The following is a 16,800-nucleotide window of genomic DNA, read 5'->3' on the forward strand; positions in this document are numbered from 1 at the left end:
AGGGTGAGGGTGAGGAGGGGCCTGCGCTGGCTGGTGAGGGTGAGGGTGAGGGTGAGAGTGAGGGTGAGGGCGAGGGCGAGGGCGAGGGCGAGGGCGAGGAGGGGCCTGTGCTGGCTGGTGAGGGTGAGGGTGAGGGTGAGAGTGAGGGTGAGGGTGAGGGCGAGGGCGAGGGTGAGGGTGAGGAGGGGCCTGCGCTGTCTGGTGAGGGTGAGGGTGAGGGTGAGGGTGAGGGTGAGAGTGAGGGTGAGGGTGAGGGCGAGGGCGAGGGCGAGGGTGAGGGTGAGGAGGGGCCTGCGCTGGCTGGTGAGGGTGAGGGTGAGGGTGAGAGTGAGGGTGAGGGTGAGGGTGAGGGCGAGGGCGAGGGTGAGGGTGAGGAGGGGCCTGTGCTGGCTGGTGAGGGTGAGGGCGAGGGCGAGGGCGAGGGCGAGGGCGAGGGCGAGGGCGAGGCCGAGGCCGAGGCCGAGGGCGAGGGCGAGGGCGAGGGCGAGGGCGAGGAGGGGCCTGCGCTGGCTGGTGAGGGTGAGGGTGAGGGTGAGGGTGAGGGTGAGGGCGAGGGCGAGGGCGAGGGTGAGGAGGGGCCTGCGCTGGCTGGTGAGGGTGAGGGCAAGGGTGAGGGCGAGGGCGAGGGTGAGGGCGAGGGCGAGGGCGAGGAGGGGCCTGCGCTGGCTGGTAAGGGTGAGAGTGAGAGTGAGGGTGAGGGCGAGGGCGAGGGCGAGGCGAGGGCGAGGAGGGGCCTGTGCTGGCTGGCGCCGCGCGGGGGCACTCACGAGAGAGGCACGATGATGAGGAAGGGCCCGTTGATGCGCTTGTGCTCCATGAGGTACGTGATGAGCGCGATGGTCTGGATGGTCTTGCCCAGCCCCATCTCGTCGGCCAGGATGCCGTTCAGGTTGTTGTTGTACAGCGACACCAGCCACTCCAGGCCCTTGATCTGCAACGACAGCGGCAGCTGGGGCACGGGGCCGCCTGTCCCTGCGTTCCCTCTCGGTGACCCCTCTCCGCCGAGGCCGGCCACAAGCACACCTGCAGATACCTGCCTGCCAGGAAGCGCCGGGGTTGCCGGAGCGGCCAGGAGCCACTGCATGGCGGCCCAGACAGCTCGTCAGGACTGCCCGGGGCCTGCAAGGCTGGGAGCCCCTGGACAAGCAGCCGGAGCAGGAGGCCGGGTGTGCTACCACCGTGTCCTGCCGGATGGCGGACGCAGGTGGGCCCAGTCTAACCGTATGGCTGAGCTGGCCCCTGCCACGTCCCCCTGCTCACTGCATTAGCCTCTGGAGGTGAAGCAAAGCTGGGGACGAGGCTCACGGCCGAACGGAAAACCGGGTGTGTTGCTCAGCTGGGGTTCCTCTTCCAGACCCGGGGATGAGGTGGGGGTGCAGGCCACGGAGAACGGCAGCAGTGGCTCTGCCCCCGAACGTGCCAGACCAGGCCTGCAGGTGTCAGAGCCGTCGCCTTCCCGCCCTCACAGGAGTCCCGCAGGGAGAGGCTGCAGACCAGGGCTGCCAGGTCCCCCCCCCACACCCAGCCCAGACGCGGGCTCCGGCCAGTGCCGTGCGGGACTCACAGGCAGGGCGCACACACTGCCCTGCCTGGCCCGTGTCGAGTCCCCGGCAGACGCCGAGTCACGGGCGCGTCCTTCCCCCCAGCACTCAACCTCAGGGATCCCAAATCTGCTGGCCAGGGAAACTGAGGCTCCAGGAGAGGAGCAAGCCGGCGCCCGCGGAGGCCGAGTCTCACCTGGTACTGCTTGAGGACGCCGTTGACCATGAGCGCCGACTGCTTGTCCACCCTCTCTGTGACAGCGTGGGCCACAGCATAGTAGGACTGCAGGCCGCGGGCGAGGGCCTGGGACACGCCGTACTCGTCGTCGACGTCCTGCTTGGCGTTCCTGGGAGCGAGACGGAAGCACCACATAAGGACAACGCTCCCCACTGCCACAAGGCACCCTGGCACAAGCCCTGTGGCCTTTTGGGTCCTAGTGACCTGGGCCTGTGCTGTAGACATGCGCAGGTGCAGCTGGGCGGTCTGTGGCCAGGCCCGGCAGTCAGTGCCAACCTGCGAGGCCTGACAACGGGGTCCTGGGGCTGTGGGTCCCCAGCCCAGCTGGAAGGACGGAGGCTGTCCCCTGTCAGGCTCAGACATGTGGCTGCCCAGCAGAGGCCCATCCCGAGGGACACTCACCCTCCCCACTCACAGTTCAGACGGACAGCAAACAGTTCACGCATAACCAGAATTATTTACAGTCCGACACTTTGGGGGCCTAACTGAATTCTTTAAGAAGTGACTCTGTGGGGCCGGCACTATGGTGCGGCGAGTAAAAGCCGCCATCTGCAGCGCCAGCACCCCATGTGGGCGCCGGTTCCAGTCCTAGCTACTTCACTTCCAATCCAGCTCAAGCACTGGAAGAGGGCCCAAGTCCTTGGCCCCCTGCCCCCGTGTGGGAGACCAGGAAGAGGCTCCTGGCTCCTGGCTGCGGACTGACGCAGCTCCTGCCACTGAGGCCAGCTGAGGAGTGAACCAGCAGATGGAGACCTCTCTCTGCCTCTCCTTCTCTCTCTGCATAACTCTTTCAAATAAATAAATCCTAAATAAATAAAAGTACGGGTAGAGTGGCCCTGGTCTGAAGTGCTTCACAGGCTGAGCATTCCGACACTGAAGACGCGCAGCGCTCTGACGCCCAGAGGGTTCCGAGCTCCCGGCATCGTGGACACTGCACTCTCAGATTAGGGACAGCTCGGCTGCGTCTCCTTCTGTTCGAGCGCTGCCTTTACGTCCGCCGTACTGGTGTCCTCCATCTTCTACACTCTCTAGTGGCCTCTGTTAACGCCACCCCAAGCAGAGGAAGGGAGCGTGGGCGCCGTGACGGCGCTTCCCACAGCAAACACGAGGGCGGCCTGCCACGGCCGCCCCGGCGCTCTGAGTGTGAAAGCAAACACACAGGTCTGCTTGGTAACGCAGCCGGAGCTCGGGAGAGGACCCCGGCACTGGACAGTCTCGCCGGGAGGCACAGGGTTCCGAGCTGTCCGTCCACGTGTGCCTCTTAAGCAGGCGTGGAACAAGGTGAATGAAAGCATCCCCCACGTTAAATCCCTAAAAAGGAAAGGCTCCGGGTATGGGTGGCCCCACGGCGGCCGCGGCAGCAGAGGGGAGTGGGTCGGGAGCCTTACTCGATGATGTGCCGGGCGTCCACCTCAGAGACGTCATCGCTGTCTGGGTCCGGAATCTTCTTCTTCTCCTCCACGGGCAGGGTGGGAGGCTGAGCCGGCTGCGGCTGCTCCTCCTCCTCCTCCTGCGAGAAACAAGGCCACGTGACCCCGGGTCCCCAGAGGTGGGCCCAGGGCGCCCCCGGTGAGACACTGCAGAGGGCGCTGCTGTCCCGAGACAAGGCCACGTGACCTCGGGTCCCCAGAGGTGGGCCCAGGGCGCCCCCGGTGAGACGCTGCTGTCCCGAGAGACAAGGCCACGTGACCTCGGGTCCCCAGAGGTGGGCCCAGGGTGCCCCCGTGAGCCGCTGCAGAGGGCGCTACTGTTGCGCAGACCCCCTTCCTGTCGGAATGTGTCAGCCTCTCCTGCATCCTTCTTTAACGGCTCCGTCTATGACGTTCAGTTTTCCCAGCACAAGCTCTGTGCACTTTTCTTAGGGTGTCCTGGGGGGAGGGTCCAGCACTGTGGCACAGCAGGTTAAGCATCTGCCTGCAGCACCAACATCCCGTATGGCTGCTGGTTCAAGTCCCAGCTGTTCTGATGCAGCTGATGGCCTGGGAAAGCACAAGATGGCCCAAGTACGTGGGCCCCTGCACTCACATGCGAGACCCAGAAGAAGCTTCTGGCTCCTGGCTTCAGCCTGGCCCAGTCCTGGCTGTTGCGGCCATTCGGGGAATGAACCAGTGGACAGAAGAGGTTTTTGTCTGTCTCTCCCTCTCCAACACCGCCTTTTAAATAAATAAAATAAACCTATTAATTTGATCCAGTTCTCTGCTATGGCCTAGGAAAGCAGAGGAAGATGGTCCAAGTGCTTGGGCCCCTATATCCACGTGCGAGACCTGGAAGAAGCTCCTGGTGTCGGATCGGCCCAGTGCCAGCTGTTGTGGCCATTTGGGGAGTGAACCAGCGGAGGGAAGGCCTCTCTGTCTCTCCTCTGTCTGTAACTATGCCTCTCAAGTAATAATTTTTTTTTCAAAAATGGGTATCTTGGGGGTACTCTGTGCTCTCTCATAGCTATCTGAAGTCGAGTCCCTGCCTGTCTGAGCCCGTTAGGTAATGGACTTACAGAATCCGTGCCTGACTACTGATGCCGTGGCACCATTTTTCACTTCATTCACTTGGATATTTAACACTTTGCAGCCAACTGTCAAAATTTACTACTCACAATTTAACATCCAGCTTCACGGACATGGCCCAACATGTGAAATGTACGTAACAGTGGAGACAACAGGACTTGTAAGTTACATACGAGCACTGTCACTCATCAGAAGACTTCCGAACTGACCGAGCACATGACACTAGCACTTCCCATGACAGGGTGATAAATTATACGTGAACGTGGGACGGCGCTGTGCAGCAGGTCAAGCCGCTGGCTACAACAGCACGCCATATGCGTTAAAGTCCCGGCTGCTCCACGTCCAACCCAGCTCCCTGCTATGGCCTGGGAAAGCAGCAGCAGATGGGCCACGTGCTTGGGCCCCTGCACCCCCACAGCAGACCCCCACGCCCAGCCCAGGATGCTACAGCCATTTAGGGGAAGAACCAGCAGACCCCCACGCCCAGCCCAGGATGCTACAGCCATTTAGGGGAAGAACCAGCAGACGGGAGATTTTTCCTCTCTCTCCCTCCTTCCTAACTCAGCCTTTCAAATAAATAAGTCTTTAAAAAATAGAATGAAATACGTATGAACACATTTCTCAATACCAAACCATTTTTGAATTCCTGTATAAAGCAGACAACAGCACACGGAATTATTTTTCTTGCTGATAAAGGAACTGCCACAAAGCCTAAAAGAAAATCTCTAATCAGTTAAGTAATTCCAATCAAATTCCAATGAGATTTCTCCTGAATCACCAACTGATTTTCTAGATCACCCGGAATAAACAAAAGATAATGATAACATTTCAGGCAGAAAAAAAGAAGTTACTAATACAAACTTCCAACTAAGAATAACACTATCTGCAATTGAAATAGGGGAGGCACTGTGAGGTCAGAGGTCAGCAAATGCTCTCCTCCCAAAGCGACATGGGGGTGGGGTGTCAGGCACAACGGTTAGGTGGCGACTCGGGACCTCTGCGTTCCCTATCAGAGCGCCTGGTTCAAGTCCCGGCCCCCCTTTTTTATTTATGTAAGGTAAACAAACGTCACGTATCTCATATATATAGATTCAGGAGCACAATGGCCCTCATGCCTACCCCCCAACCCCGCCGTCTCCTTCCTATTTAATCTTTATAATGACACACTCTCGGTTTATTTTATGATCGCAAACCTAACCCCTCACTAAGTAAAGAATGCCACAACTGGCAAGAAGAAAAATCTGCTGTTCCTCCACAGTACGGGCACGGGCTGTAAACAATAACCGAATCTCAGAACGTTAATTCTGCCCACATACACTGCATTTGCTGTACTGTTAGTTACCACAAATCAGGGAGAACACATGATAGCTGTCTTTGGTTATATTCTAACCTGAGCATTGTCCACACTCCAGAATGTTCCAGCAGGAGCCATGACCTTCTCTTCTGCAATTAACCAGTGACAGTCCCCACAACTTCAGAAGCAAAAATGTCCCTTTGTGCATAGATCTTTGTTTCTTTCCGTGTAAGAGTTGGCAGGGCTTGAAGGAACAGAAGGTTGCTGGATCCTCGAATCAATGACACTCCTTGATGGTCACTCACTCTCTACCTTGCCTGTGTCGGGCAAAGAGCTGCAGCCAGAGATGCAGCAATGAGCCACACAGTCGCTGTCTTCACAGGACTTTGCAGCAGATGCCGTAAAGCCCAGGTAAACGATTTCTGCCCGTGGAGTAGGGACTGAGCAACACGGAAGGAAAACGCTCAGTACACAATACTTGGAGCAAAGGCAACCTTCAGGTAACAGCTGTGACAACAACTACCATTACGATCTGTAGGATCAAGAACTTACTGATCTCCTACTTCCCAGCCCTGGCTGCTTCCATCAGCAGCTCCACACTTCCAGGGGAGTTTAAGTCTCAAATCCTGGCTCCACCTGGACCAGCGGGCCCATTTTAAGCAAGTAAGTGTATTTCACTCACTTGTGACATACGCTGAGGAGTTTCCATCTCATGTGATTTTGTGAAGATTAAATATGAAAACTACAAGGCCGGCGCCGCGGCTCACTAGGCTAATCCTCCGCCTAGCGGCGCCGGCACACCGGGTTCTAGTCCCGGTCGGGGCGCCGGATTCTGTCCCGGTTGCCGCTCTTCCAGGCCAGCCCTCTGCTGTGGCCAGGGAGTGCAGTGGAGGATGGCCCAAGTGCTTGGGCCCTGCACCCGCTTGGGAGACCAGGAAAAGCACCTGGCTCCTGGCTCCTGCCATCGGATCAGCGCGGTGCGCCGGCCGCAGCGCGCCGGCCGCGGCGGCCATTGGAGGGTGAACCAACGGCAAAGGAAGACCTTTCTCTCTGTCTCTCTCTCTCACTGTCCACTCTGCCTGTCAAAAAAAAAAAAAAAAAAAAAAGAAAACTACAATCAGCAGCACAGTGGTATCTACTAGTGCCTCGTAAGTATTAGTCACAAATCGGTGACTCTCAATTCTCATTGCCCAGGAGCCTGGGACTTGGTGGGGGGCACTGTTATAAAGCTCCATCAAACAGATGCACGACTTTGCCTGTTCTTCAGAAATGTGAGCTGCCCAGCTCTTCTGATCCAGGTTCCTGCTCACGCGCACCCTGGAAGGCAGCAAGTGACAGCTCAAATCCCCGCACCCTGCCACCAACAGGGAGACCTGGATGGAACTCCTGGCTTCTGGCTTCAGCCTGGCCTAATGTTGGCTGTTGTGGGCATTTAGGGAGTGAACCAACAGCTGGAAGATCTTTCAAATAACGGAAATAGTATCTTTGTAACAAAGCTGTCGCCCCTCAGAGTGCCTGGGTTCAATTCCCAGCTCTGCCCCTGACTCCAGCTCCCTGCTAATGCACACACAGGGAGGCAGCCGTGATGGCCCAGCACTTAGGCCCTGCCACTCACGTGGGAGATCCAGATGCAGCTCCCAGCTCCTGCCTCTGGCCTTGGCCCACAGGGCCCAGTGGGAGAGAGCTGCCTCTTTCTGTAAAAAAAAATTCTCTAAAAGTGACCTTAAGGCCAGCGCCACAACTCACTAGGCTAATCCTCCGCCTGCAGCGCCGGCACACCGGGTTCTAGTCCCGGTCGGGGCGCCGGATTCTGTCCCGGTTGCCCCTCTTCCAGGCCAGCTCTCTGCTGTGGCCCGGAAGAGCAGTGGAGGATGGCCCAAGTGCTTGGGCCCTGCACCCGCTTGGGAGACCAGGATAAGTACCTGGCTCCTGGCTTTAGATCGGCGCTGCGCCGGCTGTAGTGGCCATTTGGGGAGTGAACCAACAGAAGGAAGACCTTTCTCTCTATCACTGTCTAACTCTGCCTGTCAAAAATAAATAAATAAATAAATAAATGTGACCTTAAAACTGGTCAAGAGCCAGCATTGTGGCTTAGCGGGTAAAGCCACTGCTTACAATGCTGGCATCCCAGATGGGGCCTGGCAGGAGTCCTGGCTGCTTCACTTCCGATCCAGCTCTCTGCTGTGGCCTGGGGAAGCAGTGGAAGATGGCCCAAGTCCTTGGGCCCCTGCACCCACATGGGAGACATGGAGGAAGCTCCTGGCTCCTGGTTTCTGATTAGTGTAGCTCCAGCTGTTGTGGCCAGCTGGGGAGTGAACCAGGGGATAGAAGACCTCTGCCTCTCTATAACACTCCCTTTCAAATAAATAAATCTAAAAGAAGAACTGGTCCAAATTGGCAAACATGACCAGCTCAGAGCCCTGGGAGTCAACCGAAGGCGGCTACGGCGGGAGAAGCGTCAAATCCCGACGCCGGTCCAAGTGTAAATGAGACGAGGAGGAGGAGTCTGGGGCGTCTTTGCTGGGGCCCCCTCGGCTGCGGCTGCGGCTGCGGCTGCAGGGCAGGCCTTGCTGGAGGGCAGGGCGGGAAGCCAGGGCTCAGCTGTCTGACAGCACTGTAGGTGAGGCCCTCGGCACATGGTGCCTGCACACACTCAGCAGACGAGGCCCAGCACAAAGTGCTTACCGGGCAGATGTGAAAGTGGCACAGCGCGGAGTGGGAGCCCTGTGCGTGCCGGCCCGTCTGCGGGACAGGGAGGACTGACAGGCTCAGAGCCTTGGGCACAGCCTCAGCCCCATCACCAGGTGAACACCGAACTATGAAGAAACGCAGCCTGCTCCCAGAGAGACGAGATTTAAAAAAATTAACAGAGAACACAAAACAGCAACAACATTTGAGCTGTTGTTGAGACACAGAGGTGGCACACACTGAGGGAAACAGGTTTCCCAGCACCGACCCAGGAGTCCCTAACCAGACAAATACGCATCCCGTCCCTCCCCGCCCCGCCAGACTTCGGCCCCAGCATGGACGTCAGGTTCCAGAGAGGCTAGAACAGGTTTCAGCACGACATGGAAAGACCAGTCCAAAAACCAACCAACCAACCAACCCACCAATCCACCGGGCAGTGAGGGCCAGCACTATGACGGAGCAAGTTAAAGCCCCAGCCTGCCCCACCGGCATCCCATATGGGTATCGTTCAAGTCCCGGCTGCTCCACTTCCGACCCAGCTCCATGGTAGTGTGCCTGGGAGGGCAGTGGAGGATGGCCCAAGTCCTTGGGCTCCTGCACCCACGTAGGAGGCCTGGGGAAAGCTCCTGGCTCCTGGCACAGGATCGGCTCAGCTCCGGTCACTGCAGCCATCTGGGGAGTGAACCAACAGATGGAAGACCTCTCTGTCTCTGTCTACCTCTCTCTGTAGTTCTGTCTGTAGTTTCTGTCTTGACAAACTCATGAACAGAACCTGCCCCTGGCCCAGACGCCGGCGCTGGCACACAGAGCTCACACGTGTGTTCAAGGTGACCGTAAGTGCATTTGAAGCACTGAAGTCAGGCGTGAGGTAACAATCCAGAATCCCAAGAGAAGGCAGAAAATTGAAACTTGCCAAATCGGGGGGAAACACAGCCAAGGGAGAATAAATCCAGGGTGGGTGTTTGGCAAAGCAGCTAGACACCACTTGGGCTACCATGCCCCACGCTGGACGCCTGGTTCACGTCCTCACTCCGCTCCGACTCTGGCTTCCTGACAAACACATGAGAGACCAGAACTGAGGTCCTGGCTCCTGGCTGGCCCAGGCAGGGTGCTGGGAAAACCTGAGGGGTGAAGTGACGAGTGCGAGCTCTCTATCTCTCTGTGTCTGATTTTCAAACAAATAATACAAAGTATCTTCTCAAACCACAAGATAATTAAATTAGAAAGCAACAGCGAAACAAAAACCTGGGAAACATGTAAATATTTAAAATCGAGCAACACACTTCTAAATAACTCGCTGAGTCAAAAAATCAACCACAGGGGGCCAGCACTGTGGCACGGCAGGTTAAGCCGCTGCCAGCTAAGTCAGCAACCAAGCATCCCACAGAAGTACCGTTCACAGTACTAGATACTCCACTTCTTTTCTCTCTCTCTCTTCTTTTTTTTTTTTAAAGATTTTATTTATTTATTTGAAAGAGTTACAGAAAGATGTGTGTGTACGGGGGAGAAGTGTCTTCCATCTGCTGGTTCACTCCTCAAATGGCTGCAACAGCTAGAGCTTGGCTGGTCTGAAGCCAGGAGCCAGGAGCCTCTTCTGGGTCTCCCACGTGGGTGCAGGGGCCCAAGGACTTGGCCATCTTTCACTGCTTTCCCAGGCCACAGCAGAGAACTGGATCAGAAGTGGAGCAACCAGGACTCAAACTGGCGCCCATATGGGATGCTGGCGCTGCAGGCGGCGGCTTTACCCGCTAGGCCACAGGGCAGTCCCCTGCTCCATTTCTGAGCCACCTCCTCCCTAACGTGCCTGGGAAGGCAGCAGAAGATGGCCAAGCGCTTGGGGCACTGTCACCCACGTGGGAGACCTGGAAGGAGTCCAGGCTCCGAGATGCTGCAGTCATTTGGGAAGTGGACCAGCAGCTGGAAGATGTCTAACTCTACCTTTCAGATAAATAAATACATCTTTAAAGATAAAACGAAAATAAACCCAAGTGGAATTGGAAAATGTTTTGGGGGATGGCAATGTTACACAGCCGGTTAAGCCACTGCTGGCAACATCAGTCCATTAGAGAGCTGGTTCAAGTCCAGCAGCTCTGCTTCTAATCCAGCTCCCTGCAAATGTGCCAGGGAGGGCAGCAGGTGATGGTCCAAGAACCTGGGTCTCTGCCACCCATGTGGGAGACCCGGATGGTGTCCCTGGCTACTGGCTTAGGCCTGGTCCAGTCCTGGCTGTTGCAAGCATCTGGGGAGTAACCCAGTAGATGGAAGATCTCTGCCTCGTCCTACGTGGATCTGCCTTGCAAATACATAAATAAATCTTCCAAAAAAGGTTTAGGATCCCTTCATGAGCAAAAATTCTCAACCAACTAGAAGCAGATAACAATTTAACCTGATAAAGAGCAGCTATGAAAAAACCACCCATGACGTCAACGGAGACAGACTGGCCACCGCCCCTCAGACGGCAAACAAGGACACCGGCTCTCAGCGCCTTCGCTCAGCATCACCCAGCCAGAGCGACAGGGCTGACAGTAAACACACGGAGACGGGAAGATCAGCATCACCAGCCAGAGCGACAGGACTGACAGTAAACACACGGAGACGGGAAGATCAGCATCACCAGCCAGAGCGACAGGGCTGACAGTAAACACACGGAGACGGGAAGAAGGCAAACTCCTTACTCACACAAGGCAGGATTCTGAACGCAAAAATATTAAAGAATCCACAGAAAACCCTATCAGGGTTTATAGCTGGATCCCAGGATACAAGACAAAATATAAAACTCAGTTTCCTTACCAAGTAACAGCAAGAGACAACCCAGAAATGAAAGTAAGAGAAACAATTACATTCACACAGTGTGAGGAAGAGTAAACTACGGGCTGGCGTGGCACACTGGCCGAGCCTCTGTTACGAGCTGCCGGCACCGTACGAGTGCCAGTCAGCTCCAGCTGTTCCACTTGCAGTCCTGCCTGGGAGGCAGCAGAAGATGGTCCAGGTGCTTGGGCCCCTGCCACCCATGTGGAGACTCAGATGCAGCTTCAGGCTCCTGGCTTTGGACTGGCACAGCCCTGACTCTTGTGGGCATTTGGGGAGTGAACTATCTGATGTAAGATCTCTCTTTCTCGCTCCCAACTGTTAGTCTGTCTTTCAAATAAATAAAAAATAAATCTTCAAAGGGGCGGGGGCAGCACCAAGGTTCCGCTGCTGCCTGGGACAGTAGCATGCCATGTGGGCGCCAGCGCACGACCCACTGCTGCACTTCTCATCCAGTCCCCTGCTAACAAGCCTGGTAAAGCAGCCAGGGTGGCCTGAGTGTTTGGGCCCCTGCTACCCACGTGGGAGACACAGGTGAAGCTCTGTCACTCTGCCTTTCAAATAAACAAATGAACCTCTACAAATGAAAAAGACACGTGTGAAAAGCAGCAACAATGCTGGAGAGACAACACTCTCTGATTTCGAGACTTACTATGAAGCTGCAGGAATCAAGACAGTAAGGGGGGGGCGGGGACTAGTGATGTGGCGGGTTAAGTTGCTGCCTACAATGGTGGCAGCCCACGTGGGCGCCAGGTTATGACCCGGCTAGTCCACTTCTGATCCAGCTCCCTGCTAATGGGCCTTGGAAAGCAGCTGAAGATGCCAGTGAGAGACCTGGATGGAGTTTCTTGTTTCTGGCTTCGCTTGGTCCACCCCAGCCATTGAGACATCTGGAGGAGCAAACCAAAAGATGGACGATCTCTTTACCTCTGTCTGCCTCTCAAACAAGTAAAACAAAATCCTAAAAAAAGTTCAGATGAGTCTGGGAGTGGCCCAAAGACAAATCTAGACATCAGTGGAACAGAACTGAGAAATCAGAGATAAAATCTGACATTTGTAGCCAAGGGACTTTCAGCAAAAGTGTCCACACTAGTCCACGGGAAGAAAACAGCCATTTTATTAAATATGCTGAGTAAACTGATAACCATACCCGAAATATACACTTACAGACCTTTACCTCAGACCATACACAGAGATGGACCCAGAGATGGCCCTGAGTCTAGGAGCTTACTCTGTCAAGGAAAACTCCTGAACCAAAACACTGCAGAACACCTTTTGAGACTCTGGGTTAGGCAAACAATTCTTGAGATAAAACACCAAAGGCACAGGCATAAAAGAAAACAACAACAAGTTAGACTTCATGAAACTTAAACTGTAGCATTTCAAAATATAGTATTAAGAAAACAAAACCGTGGGGCCCGGGGTCCAGCACAGTGGCGTTGTCAGTAAAGCTACCACCTGCGATGCCAGGATCCCATATGGGTGCCAGTTCAAGACCCAGCTGCTCCTCTTCTGATCCAGCTCTCTGCCATGGCCTGGGAAAGCAGTGGAAGATGGCCCAAGTCCTTGGGCCCCTGGACCCGCATGGGAGACATGGAGAAGGCTCACGGCTTTGGATCAGCCCAGTTCCAGCCATTGCAGCTATTTGAGGAATGACCAGTGTATGGAAGATCTCTCTCTCTCTCTGTGTCTCTGCCTCTCTGTAACACGGCCTTCTAAATACATGAATCTTTTAAAAAAAAAAAAAAAAAAATTTGCAGGGGTCACCGCTGTGGCGTAGCGGGTAAAGATGCCGCCTGCAGTGCTGGCATCCAATATGGGAACCGGTTCAAGTCCCAGCTGCTACGTTTCTGATCCAGCTCTCTGCTGTGGCCTGGGAAAGCAGTGGAAGACGGCCCAAGTTCTTGGGTCCCTGTACCTGTGTGGGAGACCTGGAAGAAGCTCCTGGCTCCTGGCTTCAGATCGGCCCAGCTCCAGCCATTGCAGTCATTTGCAGAGTGAACCAGTGGATGAAGACTGACCTCCCTCCCTCCCTCCCTCTCTCTCTGCCTCTCTGTAACTCTCCATTTCAAATAATAAATAAATAAATCTTTATGTGTATCTTTGTCTCTACCTTCCAAAATAAAGTTTTTAAAAAAGACAAGTATCTAAACCATAGAGAACTCCTACAATGCAGTAAGAAATAACCCAATTAACATGGGCAAAACACTTGAACAATTTTAATCAAAGATCTAGGAATAGGGCCTATGTGTGTATGGAAAGATGATCATGGGGCCAGCACTGTAGCACAGGTTAACCCTCCGCCTGCTTGCTGGCATCCCATATGGGGGCCGGCTCCAGTCCCGGCTGCTCCACTTCCGATCCAGCTCTCTGCTATGGCCCGGGAAAGCAGTGGAGGATGGCCCAAGTCTTTGGGCCCCTGCACCCGCGTGGGAGACCAGGAGGAAGCACCTGGCTTTAGATCAGCTCTGCTCCAGCCGTTGCAGCCATTTTGCGACTGAACCAGCAGATGGAAGACCTTACTCTCTGCCTCTCCCTCGCACTGACTATAACTCTACCTCTCAAAGAAATAATAAATAAAATATTAAAAAAAAAAAAAAAGGCCAGCGCCGCGGCTCAATAGGCTAATCCTCCGCCTGCGGCGTCAGCACCCCGGGTTCTAGTCCCGGTTGCGGTGCTGGATTCTGTCCCGGTTGCCCCTCTTCCAGTCCAGCTCTCTGCTGTGGCCCGGGAAGGCAGTGGAGAATGGCCCAAGTGCTTGGGTCCTGCACCCACATGGGAGACCAGGAGAGGCACCTGGCTCATGGCTTTGGATCAGCACAACACCGGCCACAGCTGCCATAGGGGGGTGAACCAATGGCAAAAGGAAGACCTTTCTCTCTGTCTCTCTCACTGTCCACTCTGCCTGTCAAAAAAAAAAAAAAAAAAAAAAAAAAGAGAGATGGCCAGCACCTCCAATTACAGGAAAATGCAAATGGAGGCCACAGTGAGAGGGAGGCCACCCCACTAAAGGAGTGATGACGGGCTGGGGAGCACGGAAAAACTGGAGCCCGGGAAACAGTACAGCCCCCCGGAAAACAGCTGGGCGGTTTCGTAGAAAGACAAACGTACGACCCAGCCACTGCACTCCAGGCATCCCCCCGAGACAAATGAACACCTAAGTCCACACCTAGACACGCCTGCCAATGCTCACAGAAGCAGGACTCGCGACAGCACGAGACGGGGACACAAACGCATGAGCATCCGTCACCTGGAAGGGATCAAGAAAGCGGCTGCTCCCCAGCAGAGGGACAAATTCCTGACACGCAGCAACAGGGGTGACCTCAGACACAGGAGAAACACCAGACGTCTGATGTGACTCCACCTGTAGCAAACCCCACAACGTGGGGAAAGCTGTCGCCTGCAGTGCCCACATCCCATACGGGCGCCGGTTCGAGTCCCAGCTGCTCAACTTCCGATCTCTGCTGTGGCCAGGGAGCGCAGTGGATGATGGCGCAAGTGCTTGGGCCTCTGAACCCGCATGGGAGACCCGGAAGAAGCTCCTGGCTCCTGTCATCGGATCGGCTCAGCTCTGGCCACTGCAGCCATCTAGAGAGTGAACCAGTGGACAGAAGGCCTCTCTCTGCCTCTTCCTCTCTGTAACTCTGTTTTTCAAATAAGGAAACGAATCTTCTAAAGAAGCCCACAAACAGAAGCCCTACATAGACTAGTCACCAGCTATCAGGACAGCACACTCCCAGTAGTGTATTTCACAGCGTGCAAGTCAGGCTTCAATAAAGCTAGTGAAAACACATCACAACAGGGCAGGCGTTCGGCCTCGCGATCCCTGCGCCCTCTACTAGAATAAGACTCAAGTCCTGCCTCCACTCCTGTCTCCAGCTCCTGCTCATGCGGACCCTGGGAGGCAGCAGGTGACAGCTCAAGTCCTGGGCCCTGCCACCCATGTCGGAGACACAGACTGAGTTTCTGGCTCCCAGCATCAGCGTGGACCAGCCCAACCTTGACCACTGTGGCCATCTGTGGAGGGAACCAGTAGAATGGAGCTTTCTCTGACTCTCTAATACCAAAAAAAAAAAAAAAAAAAAAAAAAAGTGTTAGTGGTCTACAAATAAGTAGCAACTGAACAGTGGCCCTCAGTCAACTGCACTGGATGTGAAAATTGGACGCTGGAGCCAGCGCCGTGGCTCACTTGGTTAATCCTCCACCTGTGGCACCGGCATCCCATATGAGCACCAGGTTCCAGTCCTGGCTGCTCCTCTTCCAGTCCAGCTCTCTGCTATGGCCTGAGAGGGCAGTGGAGGATGGCCCAAGTGCTTGGGCCCCGCACCTGCATGGGAGACCAGGAAGAAGCTCCTGGCTTTGGATCGGCGCAGCGCCGGCCATGGCAGCCATTTGGGGGGTGAACCAACGGAAGGAAGACTTCTCTCTCTCTCTCTGTCTATAACTCTACTTGTCAAATAAAATTAAAAAACAAAAAACAAAACAAAACAAAAAAAACCAAACAAACAAACAAAAAAACTGGATGCTTTGATCAGTGTTATGGCCCAGTGGGTTAAACCCCGACCTGGGATGCCAGCACCCCATACCGGTGTGTCAGTTCGAGTCCTGGCTGCCGTTTCAGATTCCCACTCCCTGCTGTTGTGCCCGGGAAAGCAGCGGGAAGATGGTCCAACTACTTGGGCCCTGCCAGCCAGAAGAGAGACCTGGATGGAGTTCTAGGTTCCTGGCTTCAGCCTGGCCCAGCCCTGGCTGTTGTGGCCATTTGGGGAGTGGACCAGCAGATGGAAGATCTTTGTCTCCTCCTGTCTGTCAATCTGCATTTCAAATAGCATTTTAAAATGAAAGTAAATAAATGGAGTGTAGTTTCTTTTTTTTTTTTTTTTTTTTGACAGGCAGAGTGGACAGTGAGAGAGACAGAGAGAGAAAGGTCTTCCTTTTGCCGTTGGTTCACCCTCCAATGGCCGCCGCTGCAGCCGGCGCACCGCGCTGATCCGATGGCAGGAGCCAGGATCCAGGTGCTTCTCCTGGTCTCCCATGGGGTGCAGGGCCCAAGCACCTGGGCCATCCTCCACTGCACTCCCTGGCCATAGCAGAGAGCTGGCCTGGAAGAGGGGCAACCGGGACAGAATCCGGCGCCCCGACCGGGACTAGAACCCGGTGTGCCGGCGCCGCAAGGTGGAGGATTAGCCTATTGAGCCACGGCGCCGGCCATGGAGTGTAGTTTCTTAAGCAGCACACTAGCGAGTGCTATAGGAATTGGGGTGTCCCATCTGCCCCCATCAGAATCTCAGCACGGAGTACACGGATACGCCTGTACACTGCAGACGGCCAGAGAGGAAAACGCTGAAACCGCAGGAGCCCAGGGGACCCCCAAGGAAACCAAGACAGCTCCACGGCACAGCACGCTGCCATCAGACAGGCTCTCGCAGCTGACCAGAGGCATCAAGGCACTGACACTGGCGGGGAGCCCAGCCCTGAAATGTGGCTGACGGCCCAGGATGGCCCAGGATGCACACGTCCCGTCTCACTTCACTTGTGACAGACAGTCACACGCGAGAGGTGGCGTCTGGGACGGTCCCGCCCCCAGCCCCAGCCCCCAGCAGAGGGGTGAGAGCGACACAGTGACGGACACACACGGGGAGGGACCCTTACCTCCTCCTCCTCCTCCTCTGAGCTTTCCTCACTGTCAGACCTCGGAGCGACTTCGTACCTGGGGAAACATTCGCGATT

At 55.4% G+C, this 16,800-nt stretch overlaps 1 protein-coding gene across 13 annotated transcripts in view; it reads right to left on the reverse strand.

The window, feature by feature from the left end:
- SMARCA4 (SWI/SNF related BAF chromatin remodeling complex subunit ATPase 4) overlaps positions 1 to 16,800 on the reverse strand; it is a 109,959-nt gene that overhangs the window by 40,328 nt on the left and 52,831 nt on the right. For all 13 annotated transcript variants that reach the window (XM_070059122.1, XM_070059119.1, XM_070059115.1 and 10 more), the window contains exons 13-16: positions 16,723 to 16,780; positions 3,168 to 3,289; positions 1,738 to 1,888; positions 768 to 931 (exon numbers count right to left, since the gene is read on the reverse strand). In XM_070059122.1, coding sequence (XP_069915223.1) covers positions 768 to 931; positions 1,738 to 1,888; positions 3,168 to 3,289; positions 16,723 to 16,780 — 495 coding nt within the window. The remainder of the gene's footprint in view (positions 1 to 767; positions 932 to 1,737; positions 1,889 to 3,167; positions 3,290 to 16,722; positions 16,781 to 16,800) is intronic.

This window comes from Oryctolagus cuniculus, chromosome 16, assembly GCF_964237555.1.
Source record: "Oryctolagus cuniculus chromosome 16, mOryCun1.1, whole genome shotgun sequence".
Classification (NCBI taxonomy): domain Eukaryota; kingdom Metazoa; phylum Chordata; class Mammalia; order Lagomorpha; family Leporidae; genus Oryctolagus; species Oryctolagus cuniculus.